Source organism: Mastigoproctus giganteus, chromosome 2 (assembly GCF_048544385.1).
Source record: "Mastigoproctus giganteus isolate SK-2022 chromosome 2, ASM4854438v1, whole genome shotgun sequence".
Lineage (NCBI taxonomy): Eukaryota > Metazoa > Arthropoda > Arachnida > Uropygi > Thelyphonidae > Mastigoproctus > Mastigoproctus giganteus.
The window spans coordinates 267,704,945-267,726,314 of NC_143576.1; the positions used below are offsets into that span (position 1 = coordinate 267,704,945).

Below are 21,370 nucleotides of genomic sequence, written 5' to 3' on the forward strand. Positions count from 1 at the left end.
GGAGTAGTGGTTGTTTTTTTTTTTTTTGGCTGATGCTGAATAAGCTTGCTTTTTTGCATCATATGCCTCTACTAATGCTACTAATGCTATCCTCAAAAGTCTAGCTAATGTGAGGATGACCAACCCAGAAGTTCCAGTCGATATCTGGAAAGTTAAAATCCCCCATTATAAGACATTCTGATTTACTGGCCCCCCTCCTTTTCTGCACAATTGCTCCTTATACTCATCAGATTAAAAAAAAATCAGATTAGACTCTGCAGGATCAAAAACAGTTTCAATCTGTTGTCGAAGCAAAGCATGGTGGACCCATCAGCTCTGCCTTAAATTTCAGAATAAACAAAGGCTTTAATGCAAAGCCTTTTGTTTATAAAAATATATAAAGAAAATATAAAGAAAAGGCTAAATGCAAAATGGAAAGGAACATCACACCCACTAGACAGGATTGCATACCCAATAGCCCGCACCCAGTTCAATAGAAGCAAATCTAAAGACATCAAAGCCTACGTCAACAAAACAATCAAGATCGGGAAGGCAAGGGATGAAGAATTCCGTCAACAACTTAATCCGATCGAATGGCTAGACAACATCACAAGATTTAAGCCAAAGTCAGCATCAGACCTTAAGACCATTCACAACAGTTGTTAGCGAGATGTCCTCCCTTTCCGCATCATTAGAAAAAGAGAGCTTATCTAGGCTATCAATATCCCACCATCTTGCACCTGATATGATGGGGTCCAAGAATTCATCCTTAAGAGCGTTAGTGTTTTCATCATTGATGCACTCCTAGGAATCTTTAATGGAATCCTCACAACGCAAAGTTTCCCAACAGCCTGGAACCAATATATTGTCCGACCAATCCCCAATACACAAGGAACAACCTGTTTCACAATTCTGACCAATAATGAAAGCCTGAAGTCTCCTCAAATTAATGGAGGAGTGCCTTCTTCCCATCCTAACCATCCAGATTCTGCCGTGGGATTCATCATTTATTCACTATGCCTTCAAATGCAGGTCCGCCATTACCAACCTTCTGGAAACCACCAATACCATCCTGTACGAGTTGGGACTGAGATGGAAATTGTTTATCTGGATATACATACTGGAGATACTAATACTAATATCCAGTCTGCATGCAACAGCATAGAGATCCAGCTCTTCCTGCAACTTTATGAGGAGGGATACCAGATCAAAGGCAATATACTGGAATTCTTGAAGTTGTTACTTACGACCAGGGTCCTTCACCTGACTACGAATAAAAAAATCATTCACAAGGAAGGTGTGTGTAGGTGTTTCCCAGGGTGGAGGTATTTCAGGGCTCCTCTTTACGGCTGCCATCCACCCATTCCTGTGCCAACAAAGAGTATTTATCAGTTATGCAGATGACTTGAACTTCCTCTATTGGATCCACGGGACTGCTCGACCTGATTCTACTTCCAAAACCATCATTAGCAGCCTTCTCACTCAAATCAAACCCATTTGACTAAATGCCACATCAGCAACTAAGCCTGGAAATCCATGGAATCCCCATCACCCCAGTAACCAAGCACAGAAATCTCAGTGTTATCTTTGATCGAAAAATCAGTTTCAAACACCATGTTGCACATATTCACAAGGTTTGCAGATCCAGATAGCTTGCCAAACACCTCCTTCATGCCACAGAGTCTGAGTACACGCTCCAATACATATACCAGTTTCTTCAGCCAGTCATCATCTACGGTTCAGAAATCTGGGTGTCGGTAACAAAAACCACGCAAAAACCATTGCATCTGATGAGTACTGATTTCTTCGGTGGGACCTCTTCAAGCATAAACTGCCACCCCTCACACGTACTTCAGATATTACCCAACTTCTAAAATACAGAAAAATCTCCGAATGGATATTCACCTTCCGCTTGCTCGTGTCAATTAAAATGATAGCGGGTGAAATCAATATGCCAAGTTTCTGGCAGATGTGCAATTGGAGGATCCCCCCAAAACCCTTAAGAGCCATTCCACCTGTGCAGTCTTTAGTGTGGAGGCTGAGGATAGGCGACAGATTCCTGCCCATGGAGATGCTCCACAACGTCCAAGAGATGGATGTGGACTACAAAAAGTTCAGAGGACAAATCGTACAGAAGATGCATCATCAGGGAACAGCTTTCGTCTTCAGCCAAGTGACTGCCATTGTTTTTTCATTGTGCAGTGTGTAGCATGAAAAAAAAAAGTTCTTTCATTTCCTATGTTAATATATAATTTTTATAGGTAATTATACATTTTATGTAATTATTCCTGTATTGGTTAAATTTATGTCAAACACCTAGCATTGTTGCTGTTATGGATATTATTGCATCAGGCATCCATGTAACTGTTCACTGCCTGCAATAAAGGTATTATTACTTACTTTTCTGCCTCCTTTAATATAACTGGATAGATCTCATCCAGCCAAGGTTCTTTTCTAATGTTCAGCTCCAACAATTTCTGCTCCACTTTGCTCTTAGTTATTAAAAAATCATTTAGCTCCATGCCAGAGTTTGATAAACTTCTGACATTCCCCTCCCTGAATATCTCATGTGTGAATGTAGATGCGAAATACTCATTCTTTGTCAGCTACTTGAGCAGGATCATTAACAGTAGAACCACTGATGAATCAGATTGGTCCACTTACTGGTGGACCAATCTGATTCATCCCCCTTTCTTCTAGAGTTTACATAAGTAAAAAACTCTGCTATTTTTCTTTGCATCTTTTGCATTTCTCGTAATCTGCCTCCTTTGTGACTTGATTACAGACTAGCTTATATCTACCATAGGCTTACATTTGCTAGTTTATATCATCCCACAACTTTTCTTCTCTGCCATGAGTCTCATTAGTTCATCTGACATCCATTTAGGCCTAAACTTTGAACACTATTTCTCAGTTGGAACAAAAAGCCTAGTAGCTTCCAAGATTATCTCCTGGAATGCTTCCCATTTAGATTTTACTGTTGGTAACATCATCAGTTGGTCCCACTTTATAGAATTTAAAAACTGAGACCACTGTAGTCTCCTTTACAAAAGCTAAAACCCTTCCTTTATCCCTGATGGTAGTTACATTTTTGAGTAAATGCCACATCAGCACACTGTGATCACTGCCACCTAGTGGTTCCTTTATCTGCAGATTTGTAATGCATGAAGAATCACTACTGATAATCAGATCAAGAGTATTAATCCCTCTAGTTGCCTCCTGAACATGCTGATGTAGAAAACAATCATCCAATAAATCCACAAAAGCCTTGCTAGTGTCCGAGTGATCTACCCAAAAGTTCCAGTCAATATCTGAGAGGTTAAAATCCACCATTATAAGACACTCCGATTCTCTGTACAGTTGTACATTATACTCATTGGAGTCATTAGGCCTCCTCTCAATTTTGCATTCTCAGTGTTTATGTCACACCAAACTAACTCAACAAATTTTCACTGCCCACCCAGGTCAAACTGCTGCAACAGGATCTGAATGATTAAAGGAATGGATTCACTTCATTTGATTGTTTCTTAGGAGCATAACCCCTCCTCCCTTTCTAACCTTTCTGTACACATTATACTCTCTAAATTCCAATACTGCATTCCTTATTTATATCTCTGTAGCATCATATCTCTGATATCACATGACTCTGATATTTTGACCAGCAGTTGAAATACATCAAATTTATTTACTAAACTCTTTGCATTGGTGTACATGAAAGTATGCTATCACAGTCTATGTACAGTAGACTCTCAATTTTCTGGGATAGATGGTAAAAAACAAATCCGAGATAATCGATTTCCCGGTTAATCCAAAAATATATAAGTCCCTGAGATACGTAAGAATACGTTGTAGGACTTCTTAATTCGTCTAGTTTTACATAACTCGGGAATGACTAGTAACTTATTATTACTATATTATATTGACAAATCTGAATGCGGTGCGATACCTGTTAATGTTTTATACATTCTTATTAGTTTAATTTTCTGATCCAAATTGATCGCTTTCCTTTTCTTGGTAGATTTTCTAGTACCAGTGTCACTTATTCTCTTAGTCGGCTCCATGATAATGGTAAAAATGAAATTTTCTGTAAAGAACTTCACAGGGTTAAGGCAAAAACTCACTATTATCACCTCACGTGAGCTCACATTTTACTGAAGCACATTTCTGGGAGTCACTGCCATAATACAAAAACAATTTGCACTTTCTGGTTTATTGGGCTTTTCTGTTCTTGCATCTAATTATAAATGGATAGTAAACTGGATCTTATTGCATTTTAGAAAATACCGATAGCTGGTATTCTGTGGGTTTTTATGTTATTGTGAAATTTGTGTCCCCTTCACTGAAATCTTCAGTCATATAAAAAAAAAACATAAATGAATTGTAAGAATCTTTAATTGTAATGAATAAATTGTAAGATTCTTTCCTATTTTTTTTGTTTGTTACTCCAATCTCACTTCTGCAATTTGTTTATGGCGTGATCATCGTTATTCATTGCTTATTATTTTGTTTGCTGTTTTAAATTTTACAATCCTAAAAAAAAAAAAAAATTTGAGCGAAAAAAATTAATGTAAATCCGTAGTTGCGTAAGTCGGGGACTTACTGTAACGAAAAATTTTCAGCAACCAACATAAAAAATATGGCGATAGATAACAAACTTACCAGGTACTACTTGCGTGTCCAATACGATGCTTCCCTTTAATTTTTGCGGTCAATTTTAAATCTAATAGCTTCCCTTTATTTTTTACGATGTTGCGTATGGTTTGGTCACCATTATAATAGTTCGTTATAGATTTAACTGATCACCATTTCAAACTTTTGAAAAATTTCAAGTTTTTGTTTAACTGAAAGTGCAACTTTTGCATTTACCCATCATTTTTGCAATTTCTAAACAAAAAAATATATATGTACTATAAAAAAAATTGACAGCCCTGATATAAATAACAAAACAAAATTTGTCTTTTTGCAGTGCAACGGAACACAACAATCGACGCAACGCACTGAAATAAACTAAACATTTGGTCTCTCTCTTTTTTTTTTTTTTGAGCGGCAGGTGTGAAGACAGTGGGGGTTGCAAGATAATAGGCACATTAATCGCCCAATGACGACTTATTATAACGCCACTTTCTGTTGCTTATTGACGACTTGCGAAACATCTGTTTATACCTATTCTAGTTATTACTTGAAATTTATGATTGATTTTTTTTTTTAATTTGGTGTCGAAGTGTCCTGGTTAATCCAATCCCAGTAAATCGAGAGTCTGCTGTATTTACTTGTTCCCCAATAACTCCCACAAGTATTTGAAATCCTCTGCACCTTGTTTTCTAGGCTGCTTCTCATTCCAATAGAAGCAGTGCAAGAATCACTTTCATGTCTGCCAGTAACTATTGTTAATCTTTTAGTCTGTGTACTCCCTCAAAGCTATAATATGCTTCTAAACTAAGAGCCTAAACCCACCACCTCCTCTTCTGTCCTGTCTCTCTCCTTGTATATATTTTTCTCCAGGTCACAAAGGAGGTTCGGCAGGCAAAGGCAGATTACGAGAAATTATTGGCAAAAGATGCTAAGAAAAACAGCAAGGATTTCTTTACTTATATAAACTCTAAAAGGAAGGGGATTAATCTGATTGGTCCACTTGACATCGATGGTTCGACTGTTGATGATCCTGCTCAGATAGCAAACAAACTGAATGAGTATTTTGCATCTACATTCACATGTGAGGAATTATTAAGGTTTGAAAATGGCAGAAGGTTATCAAATTGTAGCAGGATACTTAATGATTTTGTAATAACTGAGAGTAAAGTGGAAGAGAAATTGTTGAAGTTAAACGTAAGAAAAGCACCTGGGGTGGATGGGATCTATCCAGTTATATTAAAGGAGGCGGCAAAGCAACTAAGCAAACCCTTAGCCATAATTATGAGAGCATCCTTGGACTCAGGGGAGGTTCCCACGGACTGGAGATGTGCAAATGTATCCCCAATTCGGCGACTCGACAGCCAGGTGGGAAGGAGCAGCAGTGCATAGCACACGCTTCTTGATTAGACCGGGGTTTGAACCCATCGCCACCAAATATGGAGGATGCGGAAAGGTCAGGGAATGACCACCGCATATCCCGGAGCAATATGGCCTTAGTTGCTAATGCTCCTATAAAAAAAAAAAAAAAAAAATCCCCAATTCACAAAGGGGGATCGAAGGGTGACAGAGTAATTACAGACCAGTTAGTTTAACTTCTGTTCCGGGTAAAATAATGGAGTCGCTGGTTAAAGATGCATTGCAGGATCATCTAGACAGGACTGCAGCAATAATTCAGACACAGCATGGGTTTGTTAAGGGAAAGTCTTGTCTGACAAATTTGATAGGATATTATGATGTGGTTACAAAGGAACTGGATGCAAAAAATAATTTCCTATTGTACAAATTGGAGCAGAATGGTATTAAGGGTAAGTTGCTACAATGGATAAAAGGATGGTTAAGTGGGAGAACACAGAGGGTGGTAATCAATGGGTGCTGCTCTTCTTGGACTAATGTTATTAGTGGAGTCCCACAGGGTTCGGTGTTAGGTCCACTGTTGATTTGTATATTTATCAATGATATTGATGAAGGTATATCAGGCTTAATGTCGAAGTTTGCAGCTGATACAAAGGTTGGCAGGTTGTTAATGACAGTAATGGCAGTGTGCTACTGCAACAGGATCTAGATAATTTGGGCAGATGGGCTAAGAAGTGGCAACTGAAGTTTAACCTTGACAAATGAAAAGTACTGCATATGGGTAGAAGTAACCCCAGAGAAATGTACCAACTGTGTGGTACTACACTTAAGGTGGTAGAAAATGAAAAAGACCTGGGAGTAATTGTGCAGGCAGATATGAAGTTTTCTGAGCAATGCAGACAGGCTGCCAGGACAGGTCATGGGGTTTTGTCAATGATATATAGGAATTTTGCTAGCAGGGAAAAGGAGGTGATTATCCCTCTGTATAAGGCAATGGTCAGGCCACGCCTTGAGTACTGCGTACAGGTCTGGAGGCCTCATTTAAGGAAGGATGTAGATTTACTTGAGCGTGTACAGAGAAGGGTAACAAGATTTGTGAGGGGAATGAAGGGGATCCACTTATCAAGAGAGGCTTAAGTTCTGCAAATTGCAGTGGCTGGAGACTAGGCACCTGCACGGTGATCTGATTGCTGATTGAGGTGTATAAGGCCTTGAATGGGTTCAGCACGCTGAATTCTGATGGGATCCTTCCACTTGTTCAGATTACGAACCTAAGTGGGCATAAATTCAAATTACGAAAGGACAGATGTAGAATAGATGTGCGGAAATTTGCCTTTAGCCAGCGGGTGGTTAATTGCTGGAACAAATTTCCATCTGTCGTTGTGGAAGTTGATAGGTTGAATAAATTTAAGGAGGAACTGGACAGGCATTTGGAGGGAATGGTGTGATTTTTTTTTTTTTTTTGGCTGATGCTGCATAAGCTCATACATTTGCTTTCTTGCATCACATGCCACTACTACTACTACTACTATTCAAATTTGGCAAAGAACAGTTTTATTTGTTCTTTGCTTGCACTGATATTAATTCATGTAGAGGAATAAATTTTTATGAATTTTAAGATTTGTTCTGTTTTACTATAGTTCAATGCAAAATAACTGTTTGCAACAATGAATTCCAGGCTTTTAATTTTCAACCATTATGTATGAATTTTCAGAATGCTTGTATGTTGGAATGTTGATTTTTTCCAACGTTCTGAAAGTTACAGCACACTGATTGGGTTCCCTCATATTTAGGTGGCAGCAAACACATGTTAAGCACATTAGCATAGAAATGTGTGCAATTGTTGGAGTGCATTTTTTAATAAAACACTTGATTTGTACACTGATTGGTCAGTTTATTAAGACCACGAAAGTTTGAGCAATATGCAATGATCTAAAAAAAAAAAAAAAATGAAAATTGAATATTTACATATTTTTTTTCATAGATTACTGTATAATTTGTGCAGGAAAGTTCTAAAAAGCTGTGACCAAATTAATGCCTAAATCATGAATGTCGTGAATGGTCCAAACTTCCTCATGCCACTTTTTCAATGCCTTGATTTCATGATAGGTCATCTCAGAGCAGTGATTCAGGCCAATAATGGCACAACACATAGCTCTAGACTAGCTGACAGCACATTTGAGGTAAACTATGCAATCAGTGGTCTAAGCAAACCTTGCATTTGGCATCCCTACCCCAATAACTTAAGAGTAGATGTATGCTGAGGATTTTGGAAAACTGGGAACAATATTGATGAGTCACTGCACTGGCTGTGAAAATGGGGAGAAGGGTGAATTGGATGCTATGCACCAGAAGCCTCCAATCTAAGGGGCTGAATCAAGGCAGCCATCAAAGTGTTAACATAAATAAACGAGGCCCCCTTTACCCCTTTGCATATGGGCCCCAAGTACATTTGCACAGCTCTGAATTAATTGCTTATCAAAATTGCAGCATACATCATATTGATCCCACATCCCAAATTGAAAAAAATTTCTATAAAAGTAGTTTTTGCAATATAGCACAAAGAGGCCACAGACTTTTTCTGCACTTGCAAAAAAAAAAAAAAATAATAATAAAAATAAGAAAAAGCAAATTACATGCTTCTCTCCTTTCACAGTTAACTATCCAGTTGACCTTGGAATTCATTCAAACTGTAAGCCTCTTGAGGGCAACTTGTTCCAGCAGCTATTAACGACTTGCTGGCTAAAAGGAAACTTCCCACAATCTAATCTAAACCTGAACACCTGTAATTTGAATTTATGACTACTAGTTCTGGAGCGGTGCCTCCGTAGCGAGGTGAGCGGGAGCAGCGGTGCATAGCACACGCTGCTTGATTAGACTGGGGTTCGAGACCGTGACCACCAAAAGGATGCGGAAAGGTCAGGGAATGACCACTGTATATCCTCGGAGCAATATGGCCTTAGTTGCTAATGCTCCTAAAAACCAAATAACAAACAAACAAACTAGTTCTGGAATTCTTTATAACACTGAGAATACCACTTTAATTTGTTTTACTAATCCCTCTCAGAGCCTTATAAACCTCAATCAAGTCACTTCGGCATTTCATAACTTAACCAAAGAAATCAAATCCTTCAAATTTATTTATTAATACTATAATTTATTTTATGTAGTTCATCAGTAAACTTATATCAAAATTATTTCTTAAAAGAGGACTGCATCTGATTAGGCACAAGCCTATTGATATAACTTTATGAGGCAATTCAATTTATTATTATTTTTTTTTAAATAAGGCAAGAATGTTAAATATTTAAGGTTTTTCCATTATTCAAACACATAATATAACACTTTTCACAACTCTTATGTTACTTAAAAATTAAGATTTTCTTCACAGTTATATACACAATTTATTATAATTCTCTAATTACAGAACTATAATCTGCAGTATAAGGCTGTTGATTTGTTTCAAAGAGAGATGGTCCTGTCTTGATTATACTAGCACTTCCCAAGCATTCATTTTCTTTGTAAAATACTGCAAACTGAAAAACAAAAAATAAATAAGCATTCTATAAAATAAACATTCTTAAATCTGAGATTCACCATGTAAAATACCAGTTACAAATATCTAATCGCTCCTTACTTTATTATATGCAGGGTGTTTCTTTTAAAATGTGCCAGCTGTTAACCTGCTTCATTTTGTTTATTTTAGGAAATTTTATGGAGAGACCTTTTTCATTTATTTTTTTTCAGTACTTTTATTGAACAGAAGTTAGCTATTTTGATATATAGTTCACACTTAAGGTTTTACAATTTAAAACTTTAATCACGTGATGTTTTGTTAATAAAATAAGTTCTTCCATGTATGGAGGTCTGATAAACAGGAAATATATGCTTATAGCATAATTGCAAATATATTTTGATTTTTTTTTTTTTTTCTGGTCAATAATAATAAGTTACTTAGTAATACACAATTTAAGAAGTACTAAACAGAAGTACTGAAGTACAGTAGAAGCTCTATATATTGTTAACAGGAGAGATTGCTTCTAAAGGGATGGGATATACTTAAATAGAAATGGTGCAAGAATATTTGCTGATGCTATAGAGGCAATGTTAGGTGGGTCGGAAAACTGCTAGATTGGGGGAGGATTCAAAGACTAGTGTAGAGTGTCAAACTGCAACAGGGGTTTCCCCCATTTCCGTGTGCTATACAATGTGGGTGTGAAACAGAACACTGTTAATGCCAGAGGTTTAAAAGTGTATGTATTTTGTACATGTGTAGTGTTGTGTATCATTATTCCTCTGGTCATTTAGTTGTTGGGTCCGTAATCGGACCCAATGTTGCCCCACTCAGCCCCGTGAAGGCAGACCAGGTACACCAGTATCAGTTATTTACAATGGCAGGTCCTGCCACCTAATTTCCTGAGATTTCAGTGGCAAGGACCTAAAAAAAAAAAAACAAACAAAAAACAAAAAAAACAAAAAAAAAAACAACCGCTATAGATAGGGGTCAGCCAAAACAAAAGGAGTACTAGTTGGGCGATTTGATGTTATTAAGTTTTTGGGTGTAGGGCTCAAGCAATTTGGAGTTAATTCGGACGATAGTTGTAAGTTAGAGAAGGGGAGGGAGACTGAAGACTGGAGGGAAAAGATAGAGATATGGGGTCCATAGAGAAGATGACCCCAAGTCCGTGGAGCAGGCCCATGCCCTACCAGAGTGAAAAAAGAGAGGTGGAGAGGGTGGGAGTGGAGGCAAAGACCACGCAAGGGAGCGTGGCTAGGGAGGCCTAATGGCAGCAGCCGAGCTGTGCTGGTGGTTGTGTCACTCCTGAGACGAACCAAGGAAGGATTTTTTTCTCTCCCTCTCTCTCTCTCTCTCTCTGAGAGGACTGTCATATCCAAGAAGTTTCTTATTTTGATCTTCAATGGGTGGTGTTTGGGTGCCTAACCTGCCTAGCAGTGAAGACAGACTGTGCAAACTCAGTAAAGGCGGTGTAGTGCTGCTCGTCCATTATCATCAGGTGCTCACAATGCCGGGGATTATCTTGGATTTTAGTGGCAAACCATAGCCGGAACGTGTCATATTCATGGCAGTCATACATTATGTGATCCCATGTTTCTTCAGCCCCGAAGTGACACAGTGGATTATCTTCTATGCCTAGATGGATGTTAGCTTCCCTTTAAAGGGTCCGGGGCCTGTCAATAGAAATATAGTATGGACGCCTGGTGAGTACCAGGGAGGAGGCTTTGGACTGATAAGGTTATCAGAGGGAATGAACTTTTTGGTTATTAATCCTTTATTGGTGGTGTCCCATGTCTCTTGCCAGATCCTGTACATAGTTTCAGAGATTCTCTTCCTTTTCTGTTTGGGGTTGTTATCAAGGTTTGATTCAAAGTGTAATAGATTAGAAGTAGCCACAGATACAGGTGAAAGTGATTTTAGCTCCACTTTTATTGGAATCAGCAGCAGACTGGAAAGCAAGGTGCTAGGGATCTCAAGAACTGAAATCCTTGAGTACTACATACAGGTCTGGAGGTCTCATTTTAGGAAGGATATAGAGTTGCTAGAACGAGTACAGAGAAGGGCAACAAGACTAGTGAGAGAAACAACGGGGTGCTCTTACGAAGGAAGGCTAAAGTTCCGCAAATTGCAGCATTTGGAGATTAGCTCCCTGCTAGGTGATCTCATTGAAGTATATAAGGCCTTGAATGGTTTGAGCAGGCTCAATGCTAATGCGATTCTTCCGCTTGCTCAGATTAAGAACCTGAGGGGGCATGGATCCAAATTGAGGAAAGACAGTTGTAGAATACATGTGCAGAAGTTTGCTTTAGCCAGTGGGTAGTTGATTTCTGGAACAGACTTCCATCTCTTGTTGTGGAAGCTGATAGCTTAAATAAATTTAAGGCTGAACTACACAAACATTTGGAGTGACCGAATGGGTGAAATTGAAAGGTTTTTTTTTGGTTGATGCTGTATAAGCTTGCTTTCTTGAATCATATACCTCAACTAACGCTAACTACTGGGGATCATAATGGAACTAATATATACATGGGTTGTGTTAGGGTAACTAAGAGTAAGAACATGTGCATGTATATGGTTGAGCAGATGGGCAGAGAGGTGGCAAATGAAGTTTAACATCGACAAATGTAAAGTACTACATATGGGAAACAGCAACCCCAGAGCAACGTATCAACTCTGTAGTACTACACTGACAGTGGTAGAGAATGATAGGGACCTGGGGGTGGTTGTGCAGGCAGATATGAAGTTTTCTGAGCAGTGCAGATGGGCTGCAAGAGTAGCTCATGGTGTATTGTCGATGATATATAGGAATTTTTCTAGCAGGGATAAGGAGGTGATTATTCCCTTGTATAAGGCAATGGTCAGACTGCACCTAGAGTACTGTATACAGGTCTGGAGGCCTCATTTCAAGAAGGATGTAGAGATGCTGGAACGAGTACAGAGAAGGGCAACAAGATTAGTGAATGGAACAAAGGGGTGCTCTTACGAAGAAAGGCTTAAGTTTTGCAAATTACAGTGTCTGGAGACTAGGCACCTGCGAGGTGATCTGATAGAGGTGTATAAAGCTTTGAATGGTTTGAGCATGCTCAATGCTGATGGGATTCTTCTTCTTGCTCAGAATAATCATCTGAGAGGGCATAAATTCAAATTGAGGAAAGACAGATGTAGGATAGACGTGAGGAAATTTGCCTCTAGCCAGCGGGTGGTTGGTTGCTGGAATAGACTTCCATCCCTTGTCGTGGAAGTTGATAGCCTAAATAAGTTTAAGGCTCAGCTGGACAGGTATTTCGAACGAACAGAGGGGTGAAGTGGAAGTGGTGATTTTTTATTTATTTTATTTATTTATTTATTTTTTTTTTTTTTGGCTGATGCTGCATAAACTTGTTTTCTTGCATCAAATGCCTCTACTAATGCTAATACTTTCATGTACACCAATGCTAGGAGTATAGTAAGTAAATTTGATGAATTTTAAGTGTTGGTCAAGACATCAAAGGCAGATACTGTTGGGATATCAGAGATGTGGTGTCACACAGATATAAGGAATACAGAATTGTAATTTGGGGGAGTACAATGTGTACAGAAAGGATAGACAGGATAGGAAGGGAGGAGGAGTTATGCTGATAGTTAAGAAACACATAAAATCTAAGGAGGTGCATCCATTCACATTGGTGGACATGCAATGTTGAGTCAGTTTGGTGTGAAATAAAATGGGCCAGTAAATCAGAATGTCTTACATTAGACGATTTTTTAACTTCCCAGATATTGACTGGAACTTGTGGTTGGTCAATCACACTCTATCAAGAGGAAACCAGAGGTAGGTAGTAATACTCTTGATCTGATTATATTATCAGTAGTGATTACTGATATAATATCCATGCATTAAAAATTTACAGATAAAGGAACAACTAGGTGCTAGTGATCAAAATGTACTGATATGGGATTTACTTAGAGATGAAACTGCCATTAGGGGTAAAGGGAAGGATTTTTGCTTTATAAAGGTAACTACTGTGGTCTTAGAGATTTTTTAAAATTCTATACAGTGGGAACCATTGATGATGTTCCCAACAGCAAATTCTAAAGGGTAAGGAATCAAGGAATTAATTTTGGAAGCTACTAGGCTTTTCATACCAACTAAGAAATAGTGTCCAAGGTTTAGGTCTAAATGGATGTCAGATGAAAAAATGAGGCTTGTGGCAGAGAAGAAAAATATGTGGGATGCATATAAATTATTAGGAACACAGAAGCCTATGGTATATATAATATAGTCTGTAACAAAATCACAAACGAGGTTAGGTAAGCAAAGGCAGATTATCAGAAATCTGTGGTAAAGGATACAAAGAAAAACAGCAAATGCTTTTTTACTCATGTAAATTCTAGAAAGAAGGGGATGAATCAAATTGGTCCCATGACATAGACAGATCAATTGTTAATGAATCTGCTGAGGCAGCTTAAAAACTGAATGAGTATTCTGCATCTACATTCACACATGAGGAAGTCTAGGGAAGCGGGGGCCAGAAGCTTAGCAACCTCCGGGAAGGAGCTAAATGATTTTGTAATAAGTGAGAATAAAGTGGAGGAGAAATTGTTTAAACTGAACATAAGAAAGGCACATGTGGTGGATGGGATCAATCCAGTTACATTAAAGAAAGCAGCAAAGGAAGTAAGCAAACCCTTAGCTATAATTATGAAAGCATCCCTGGACTCGGGGAAGGTCCCCATGGACTGGAGATATTGGTGAAAGAAGCAATGCAGGATCATCTATACAAGACTGCAGTTATAGTTCAGACACAGCATAGGTTTGTTAAGGGGAAGTCCTGTCTGACAATTTTCACTGGATACTATGATGTGGTAACAAAGGAACTAGATGCAAAAAATAATTTTGATGTAATATAGTTGGATTTCAGGAAAGCTTTCAATACTGTTGCACATGGAAGACTACAGTACAAATTGGAGTGGAATGGTATTAAGGGCAAGTTGCTACAATGGATAAAAGGATGGTTGAGTGGAAGAAGAGAGAGAGAGAGAGAGTGGTAATCAATGGACACTGTTCTTCATGGACTAATGTTATTAGTGGAGGCCCCCAGGGGTTGGTGTCGAGCCCATTGTTGTTTTGTATATTTATTAATGATATCAATGAAGATATATCAGGCTTAATGTCCAAGTTTGCAGATGATACGAAGGTTGGAAGAGTTGTTAATTGTTAATGACAGTAAGGATGGTATGCTCCTGGAACAGGATTTGAAAAGTAGGGCAGATGGGTGGCAATTGAAGTTTAACATTGACAAATGTAAAATACTGCATATGGGTAGAAGTAACCCTAGAGTACTGTACCAACTGTATGGCACTATCATAAGGGTAATGGAGAATGAAAAAGACCTTGGGGTAATTGTGCAGTCAGATACGAAGTTTTCTGAGCAGTGCAGACAGGCACCAGAGCAGGTCATGGGGTCTTGTCCATGATATACAGGAATTTTGCTAGCATGGATAAGGAGGTGATTATCCTCTTATATAAGGCAATGGTCAGGCCATTCCTTGGGTACTGCATACAGGTCTGGAGGCCTAATTCTAAGAAGGATGTAGAGCTGCTGCAATGAGTACAGAGAAATGCAACAAGATTGGTGAGAGGAACAACGGGTTGCTCTTACTAAAAAAGCTTTAAGTTCTGCAAATTTCAGCATCTAGAGACTAGGCACCTGCGAGATGATCTGAAGTGTATAAGGCTTTGAATGGTTTTAGCAAGCTCAGTGCTGATGGGAATTTTCCTCTTGCTCAGATTATGCACCTCAAGTGGAAAAATTCAAATTGAGCAGAGACAGTTGTAGAATTAATGTGTGGAAATTTGTCTTTAGCCAGCAGACAGCTGAAATAAATTCATGGCAGAAAGAACTAAACAAAAACTTTTGGAGCAAATGGATGGATGAAATGGGATTTTTTTTTTTTTGACTGCTGCTGTAGGCTTGTTTTTTTGCATGATATGCTTCTAATAATGCTAAGGCTAATTGTCAACATAACAGAACAAACTTATGTGCAAAGAGACAAACTTCCCAGACACTTCCTTGTTCATTTTATGAATATTCGTGGTTCAAATCTAATCACAATTATGTTCGTTTCCACTTACAGTCTGCTAAACCTTTTTTACTTTTTCTGACAGAATCACAATTATCCATTGATTCAACCACTGCACATTGCAGTTGTCTGAATTATTAGCTGTACAAGTCCTTTCGTTTCAAAAGTGGTACTTGTGCATATGTCCATTCTGATATTCTCTGTCAGAGACTTAGTAATTTGGAATCTCCTTTTTTTAATCATCTCTTACTTAAAATCTGTCTACCATGTCACATTCTGACAATTCTGACAAATCTGTCTGTCACGTTCTGACAAATTAATCTGTAGCCTCTATTATTCTCCCAACTCCACTAATCACTTGGAACTGTTTGACTTTCTCCAGTCCAAGTTTCCTAACAGTGAGGTAATTTTCCTTGGTGATTTTAATGTTCACAACTCCAGCTGGCTTCCATTTTCTAGTCACGTGGACCCAGCTGGTTGAGATCCTTAGGCTTTTACAATTACTAATGACTTCAAACAGATTGTTCATTTATCTACCAGAATACCAGACAATCCAAACTACCCAGTCAACATGCTTGATCTTTTTCTCACAAACAACCTTTCTAAGTACACAGGCAAGGCAAGTGGTGTACTCGGCACCTCAGGTCACAACTTGGTGATGGTCTCTTCTTCAACATTTCTTTCATGGTTATTCTCAACCTCATGTTACTGGGCATTACAAGAATGCAAAATATGAAGTTTTCTGAGTGGTGTGCTGCAAGATTTCTTTTCTTTGGTTGAATTGCTGTTTTAAACCTTCTGATGTCAACTTTTGCTGAGAAATGAGTCAGTGAAATTATTCTTGTTGATATGAAATCATTTATTCCACAATTCACCTTAAAATCTTGTCCTTTACCTAAACCTTGGATTTACAATAAATGTGCTAATGCTGTTCAAGAGAAGAATGTTGCATATTTTAATTTTCTTGTATCCAAATCTCCAGGTTCCTTTTTCTGTCTAGACCAAAGCTCGAAACAATTGAAAACAGTTATTAATCACTCCAAACAAGATTTCGAACAGGCTAAGAGTAGAAAACTTGCTCCTTGTTAAAGAGTGAAGAGACTCTAACAGAATCTCTCCACTCTCTGTCTCCTGGATATTTGCTTCTGCTGCATGCTTTTTCTATAGATATTTCCATGGGTACTGTTCTTCTGAATTGGATTTCATAGTTCCTGCTCTGTCTCTCTTCCAAAGCGGTCTGAACACTTGCCACAACCAGTCAACAACCTTTTTCTCTTGAACTTAAAACTCACAGAACCAACTTTTCTTCTTCCTCATTTATTCATTCAACTTCCATTTTCTGGAACAATCTTCTTCATCCTATTTCCTGACAATTATAATCTATAGTTCAAATATAATGACAACAACTATCTTCTTTATTCTTATCTCTACCACATTCTGAGTTCTATGGTTCTAATACCTCTCATATTTGGGATTTTCATAAAAAAAAAAAAAAAAAAGCAAACAGCAATTAGATATTAAATAGAAACATTACATATTATACCTACATACACTTTGGAGGAATCAGACTTTTTACTTCCTGCACTAACAAACAACAAAAACTTGCCTCATGCAGAGGCCATATAAAGAGAACCAGGTAAGATATGGTTCAAGGTTAGCAAGGCCAGATGGACAAAATTCAAATACACACTTAGAGCAAGGGTCAAATACCGCAAGCTGGTTAAAGGCAAAAGACTTGAGCTAGGGATTCTGTTGGAGTTCTGGATATTTAGGCGGCATACTGTCTCAAAGAGCCTGACACTGTTCTGCTGTTCAGCAGGTAGTATTAGTGTTAGCATTAGCAATAGCAAACGATACAAGAAAGCAAGCTTATACAGCATCAGTAAAGAAAAAAACCTCCCCATCTCACCCATCCATTCGCTCCAAACGTTTGCCCAGTTGTTCTTGAATTTCTTTAAGTTATCAACTTCCACAACAGATGGAAATTTGTTCTAGTAATCAACCACTCTATGATAAATCTAAAGATAAATTTCCACACATCTATTCTGCAACTGTGTTTCTTAAATTTGAATTTATGCCCATTCAAGTGTGCAATTTGAGCAAATGGTAGAATCCCATCAGCATTGAGTTTGTTCAAATCATTCAGGGCCTTATATGCCTCAATCAGATCACCTCACAGGTGCCTAATCTGCAGACACTACAAATTGTAGAACTTAAGCCTTTCTTGGTAAGAGCACTCCTCCTTTCCTCCCACCAGTCTCCCTGCCCTTCTTTGTACTCGTTCAGCAGTTCTGCATCCTTCCCAAAATGGAGGCTCCAGACCTGTATGCAGTAATAAAGATGTGGCCTAACCGTTGCCTTGTACAATGGGATAATCACCTCCTTATTCCTTCTAGCAAAATTCCTGTGTACAATTTAGAAAATTTAATGTGTCCCTGCAGCATGTCTGCACTGCTCAGAGAATTTCATATCTGGCTGCACAATTAGCCCCAGGTATTTTTCATATTTCACTACCCTGAATATAGTGCCGCACAGTTGGTATGTTACTCTGGGCTACTTCTACCCATATGCAGTATTTTGCATTTAGCAACATTAAACCGCAATTGCCATTTCTCAGCCCAGCTGAGAAATGGCAATTGCAGTTTGAACTTTCCTTGATACTGTTGCAGCATACTCTCGTTATTGTCAATAACCACCCTGCCAACCTTTATCTGCAAACCTGGATATTAACCTTGATATGCCTTCATGAATATCATTGATAAATACTACATAAATGAGAGCTTACATATGCTCGATTTTTCCTACATTCTATTAATATTTTAGAAACAAACAAGGAGTTACCTTTTATTCAGTCAGTAGGATTTCTTCTTTACCAAATCTCCCTATGCAAATAAATTACGAAATGATATGTTGAAACAAAATGACATAATTTAAAACTCATAATGTGTTCCTCACTATTGACACATGGAATTTTTTAATTTCATTGTTTTATCATACTTTTATTGCATTTTAATAGTATTTTATTCGTATTGCAAATTTAAGTTTTTGACAAAATGTCTTCCTTCACTAGAGGTTGCATGGGGAGTTTAACATTTCTGGGATCGGGTTGGGGTTCACCGCTGTGATCCTGGGGTGTTGGACTGTCTGTGTGTCAATAGTGAGAAACACATTATGAGTTTTAAATTATTTTAAATGATGTCATTTTGTTTCAACTTATCATTTCGTAATTTATTCGCATAAGGAGATTTGGTAACGAAGAAATCCTACTGATTGAATAAAAGGTAACTCCTTGTTTATTTCTAAAATATCATTGATAAATATCGAAAACAACATGGGATCAACACAAACTCTGGGAGGCTTCACTAATGACATTAGTCCATGAAGAGCAATGTCCACTGATTACCACTCTCTGTTTATTCCCATTCAACCATCACTTCATCCATAGCAGCAACTTTCTGCTAATGCCCAGTTGTTCTAATTTGTGCAGCAGTCTCAAACAGTATCAAAGGCTTACCTGAAATCCAAGTATATGATATGAAAATTATTTTTGCATCCAGTTCCTTTGTTACCACATTGTAGTATCCAATCAAACTGGACAAACAAGATTTCCCCTTTACAAACCCATGCCGAGTCTGAAGTATAACTGTGACCTTGTCTAGACGATCCTGCATTATTTTTTTTACCAGTGACTTCATTAATTTTTCCCTGAAAAGAAGTTAAACTAACAGGTCTGTAATTATTCGTGTAACCTTTTAATACTCTGTGATTCTGGAATACATTCGCACATCTCCAGTCTGGGGGGGGGAACAACCCTGAATTCAAGGATGCTCTCATAACTATAGCTAAGGGTTTGCTTATTTCCTTAACTGCTGCACTAAATATAATTGGATAGATCCCATTGGTCCCAGGTGCCTCTCATATGTTTAACTTTAGCAAATTTCTCTTCCCTTCCCTCTCAGTTATTACAAAATCATTTAGCTTCTTGTCAGAGTCTGATAAACTTCTATCATTCTCTTCCCTAAAGAATTCCTCATGTGTGAATGTAGATGCAAAATACTGATTCAGTTTGTCAGCAACCTGAGCAGAATCATTATCAGTGAAACCATCGATATCAAATGGAATAAATTGATTCATCCCTCCCTTCTAGTGGTTACACAAGTAAAGAATTTTTTGCTGTTTTTCTTTGTATCCTTCACAAAGATTTCTCGTAATCTTCTTTCACTTCCCTGACCTCATTGTAACTTGATTATAGACTAGTTTATATCTAGCACAGGATTCAGTGTCACCCTATAATTTATATGCAACCCATCCATTTTTCTTCTCTCCCTCAAGTCTCATCAGTTCATCTGACATCCATTTAGAAATATATCTTGAAAAGTATTTCTTTGCTGGACTGAAAAGCCTACTAGCTGCTACTATTAACTCCATGAATGCCTGCCATTTAGAATTTGCTTATGGTAGCATCATCAGTTAAACAAATCCCAAATTAATACAGTGTGATCACTGCCACCTGGTGGTTTTTTATATGCAGATTCTTAATGCATAAAGAGTCACTGCAAATAATCACATCAAGGGTATTGCTCTTTCCCATTGCCTGTCTAACATGCTGCTGTAGAAGATAGCATCCAATAAACCTACAAAATGTGCCAGAAAAGAACCCGAAAGTTCCAGCCAATATCTGGAAAAATCAAAATCCCCCATTATATGACATACTGATGTACTGACCCACTATGTCTCTGTACAATTGTTTGTTTTACTCATCAGAGTCATTAGGCCTGTAACACTGGGGTAGAATTATTTTCAGAGTGGTCTGTGCTTGCAAACAGGAGAGACTGCTTCTACAGGGATTGGATATACTTAAATAGAAAGGGTGCAAGAATATTTGCTGATGCTATCGAGCCTTTGTTAGGTGGATCGGAAAACTGCTAGCTTGGGGGGATTCACAGACTAAAAGATTAACAGTAGCTGCAGGCAGAGGCAAAAGCGATTCTTGCACTGCTTCAATTCTAACAAGCAGCAGCCTAGAGAGCAAGTTGCTGGGGGCTTCAAGAGCTGCTGGGAGTCATCATAGAACAAAAAAATACATGGGCTGTGTTATGGTAACTAAGAGTAAGAACAGGTGCAAGTATACTTGCATGAACACCAATGCTAGAAGTATAGTAAATAAAGGTGATGAATTTGAGTGCTGATCAAGGCAACAAAGGTAGATATTGTTGGGATATCTGCAACGTGGTGTCACACAGATATAAGCAGTGTAGAACTGAAATTGGAGAGCCAAATTTCAATTGAAATTTTGAGAGAACAATGTGTACAGAAAGGATAGACAGGGTAGGAAGGGAGGAGGGGTTATGCTGTTAGTTAAGAAAAAAAATTGGAGACGCTTAAATTTTGTCAGTTACAGAATCTGGAAACAAGGCACCTACGAGGTGATCTGATTGAGGTGTACAAGACATTGAACAGTTTGAGCAGGCTAAATGCTGATGGGATACTTCCACTTGCTCAGATTAAGAACCTGAGGGGTCATAGATTCAAATTGCAGGAAAGACAGTTGCAGAATTGTGAATAGATGTTCTTTAGTATTAGTATTAGTATTAATATCAGTAACGGCTGCATGATGCAAGAAAGCCTATGGCTTATGCTGCACCAGCCAAAAAAAAAAAAAAAATCCGAACAAAAAAATGATAAAAACAAAAAATAAATAAATAAATAAAATACGAGAAAGCCTTCGATTCAGTAGACCACGACCGTCTAATTGACCGACTGAGAGAACTTGGGCTTGAAAACAACGATATCAACTTTATTACAACTCTCTACTGGAATCAAACA

At 38.1% G+C, this 21,370-nt stretch overlaps 1 protein-coding gene across 1 annotated transcript in view; it reads right to left on the bottom strand.

Annotated features, from left to right (window-relative positions):
- Positions 1–9,371: 9,371 nt before the first annotated feature.
- LOC150090459 (mitochondrial tRNA-specific 2-thiouridylase 1) overlaps positions 9,372–21,370 on the bottom strand; it is a 190,487-nt gene continuing 178,488 nt past the window's right edge. The window contains exon 9 of the mRNA XM_090390324.1: positions 9,372–9,500. Within this exon, the coding sequence (XP_090246450.1) occupies positions 9,372–9,500 (129 nt within the window). The remainder of the gene's footprint in view (positions 9,501–21,370) is intronic.